The sequence below is a fragment of the Anneissia japonica genome, unplaced genomic scaffold (assembly GCF_011630105.1).
Source record: "Anneissia japonica isolate Jap-2015-1 unplaced genomic scaffold, ASM1163010v1 scaffold426_len1935630_cov189, whole genome shotgun sequence".
NCBI classification, from domain to species: domain Eukaryota; kingdom Metazoa; phylum Echinodermata; class Crinoidea; order Comatulida; family Comatulidae; genus Anneissia; species Anneissia japonica.
Genome location: NW_022713172.1, coordinates 1,716,162 through 1,718,453, shown reverse-complemented (window position 1 = coordinate 1,718,453; position 2,292 = coordinate 1,716,162). Strand labels below are relative to the sequence as shown.

Below are 2,292 nucleotides of genomic sequence, written 5' to 3'. Positions count from 1 at the left end.
TCTTGCTTTATTCAAAATGTTTTGGTTTTGGAAGCTGATGTCAACATTAGAAAGCATAGCCTACATTAAGTCATATTATAGTAACTCGATGCCTATCAAATAAGTAATAAAAATTCGCCATAATTCATCAAATATCCGTGGCTTCCAGGGCTTCCGTGGCTTCCCCTGGACCCCCACCGGGGGCCCTAGGCGAGCCCCTGGCCCCCAACCAAGTGAGACTCGATTCACTCCACTAGCGCCTCCCCCCCATCAATTGATATCCTTTTTTTGCTGAACCATTATCAATCTGGCAACTATTATGCAGTATTATGTATTTCATTTACTTTTTAATTTTACCATTTAAATTAATTTTTTATGTTTGAAGAAGAAACAATCTAATAATCAACAAAATGCTAAGTCTAATAAGATAAATTAATAAACTAAAATTAAAATAAGGAGCACAATTTTTGTAGTGGAATATGCTAGGATACACCTATCTATACTGACATCATGTGGCTAACACACTTAATCTGTAGCATTCTTTTTTCATGATCTAGAAACTTCATTAAAATTGTATGGGTGGGTGTGTGTGTGTGTGTGCATTTATTTTAATGAATTTCATTTTTATGTTATTATTTTTTATTTTTATTTTCAATTTTTTTTCCTCTATTTACAGTATACTGTATTTAAGTTATTTCTATTCTAATTAACCATTTTATTTGTATATATTATATAGGTTTATGTAAAACTGGGCTTGATGAGGGACACAGACATTTTGTTTTAGTGATTAAGTTCACTTTAGTGTTGATGCCAATCAGCTCAGTTAGTCTTGTTTTTGATTTTCTGTATAGTTGTTATGTTATGCTTTTGTTCATATACTGTAGCCTGTAAACAATATAAACGAACGTGGGAATGAGTACTTACAATTGAATTAAGCAATTTATAATAATATAGTTTTGTACTGTACTGTACATTTCATCATATTTCAATATAAGTTAAGTGTTCTTAGTCATATACGTTCATGTCATAGTCTGGCTGACACACCCTAGCTAGCCATGTGGTATGCCACAGTAACAGTATGTTTTTGTTGCGGCTGGCTAAGACTCGATGAGGGACGTACACAGTGTTGGCATAGTCGCAGCGGAATGACTGAAACAGCGGCCGGCCCGGCTAAAAACTGTAGGACCTAGCCTAAGCCTACACATTTCAATAAAGTTTAAATATCAAAAACCATATAAAAGGATACTCAGAACAATCAGACGACTTTGAGAATCATATGCCATCACTTCTCCATCAAAATGGTCCCCAAAACAGGTTTCACAAGTAAGAATTGTGCCTATTTTATAGTTTGAATCAGCAGCGTCTCCGCCTGACACCGCCATCTTTTCATGAGGACAACATGCGCATGTGCGTAAAATGATAGGTTCATACATAAAAGTGGACTTCAAACCACGCCTGCACAGTAATGCTTCAAAGTAAGTTGCAGTAGAATACTAGGCCAAGAATTTTGTTTGTGTTGGCCACGTTTTGGGAAAATTCAAAAAATGGGTAGGTCGGTAGGAAAACTTTTTTTTCAACCAAATATGTGTTTACACCTAAAAAGTAGAAAATACACAAATAATACTAATACAACAATTCTGGATTCGCATCACGTACCTATTAGTATCATCCAGCAAAATAGGCTAGTTCGTCTAGGCAGTGTGGCGGTTCTAGGGTATATTTTCTGGGGGGGCTAAGTTGTCCGACAGGCTCGAGCTGGGAGAAGGAGTTGAGAGGGGGTTCCCCCTCCCAAATGAGATTTTTTTTAAAGAATATCAACCTATAGATGGCCGAAAATGGCACTCTCAGACTGTGACAGACATGTGTTGCTTGGTGGGGGCCTATTTTTATATGTTTTATAGTCTGACTGCCCGACGAGCTCTGTCCCGCGGGGGGGGGGGATGTTTTTTCTTGGTGAGTGTCCTTTCAATAGTTTATTTTTGATTTTTAGTATTTTTTTTCTTCTTTTTTTACTTCGATTTTAGATATCGTCGATGACCACATGTGGTGGACCACACCATAATACAGTAGTTGCCGAAAAAACTCGTCACGTGTTGTTTATTTTGAGCATGCAATCAGTCAAGGTTAAAGTTCAATGCACGCGCGAATCAGTGTAGTGACGAGGATCCGTTTCGCAATCAAATTTCGCCTTGGAGATCACAGTTATACTTGAACGTTTTTTTTTTGTAAGTGTCTACTTTACCTCTTTAGATATTGTTTTTGTGACTTTGTTTTCTTAAAAATTGTTAAACTTGTCACTTAAATACTTTAAAT

General features: G+C 36.6%; 1 protein-coding gene across 1 annotated transcript in view; it reads right to left on the bottom strand.

The window, feature by feature from the left end:
* Window positions 1-1,391, bottom strand: part of LOC117108363 (protein LSM12 homolog B-like) — a gene marked incomplete in the record, with an annotated part of 5,833 nt that extends 4,442 nt beyond the window's left edge. The window contains 1 exon segment of the mRNA XM_033250360.1: window positions 1,226-1,391. Coding sequence (XP_033106251.1) covers window positions 1,226-1,361 — 136 coding nt within the window.
* Window positions 1,392-2,292: the final 901 nt, after the last annotated feature.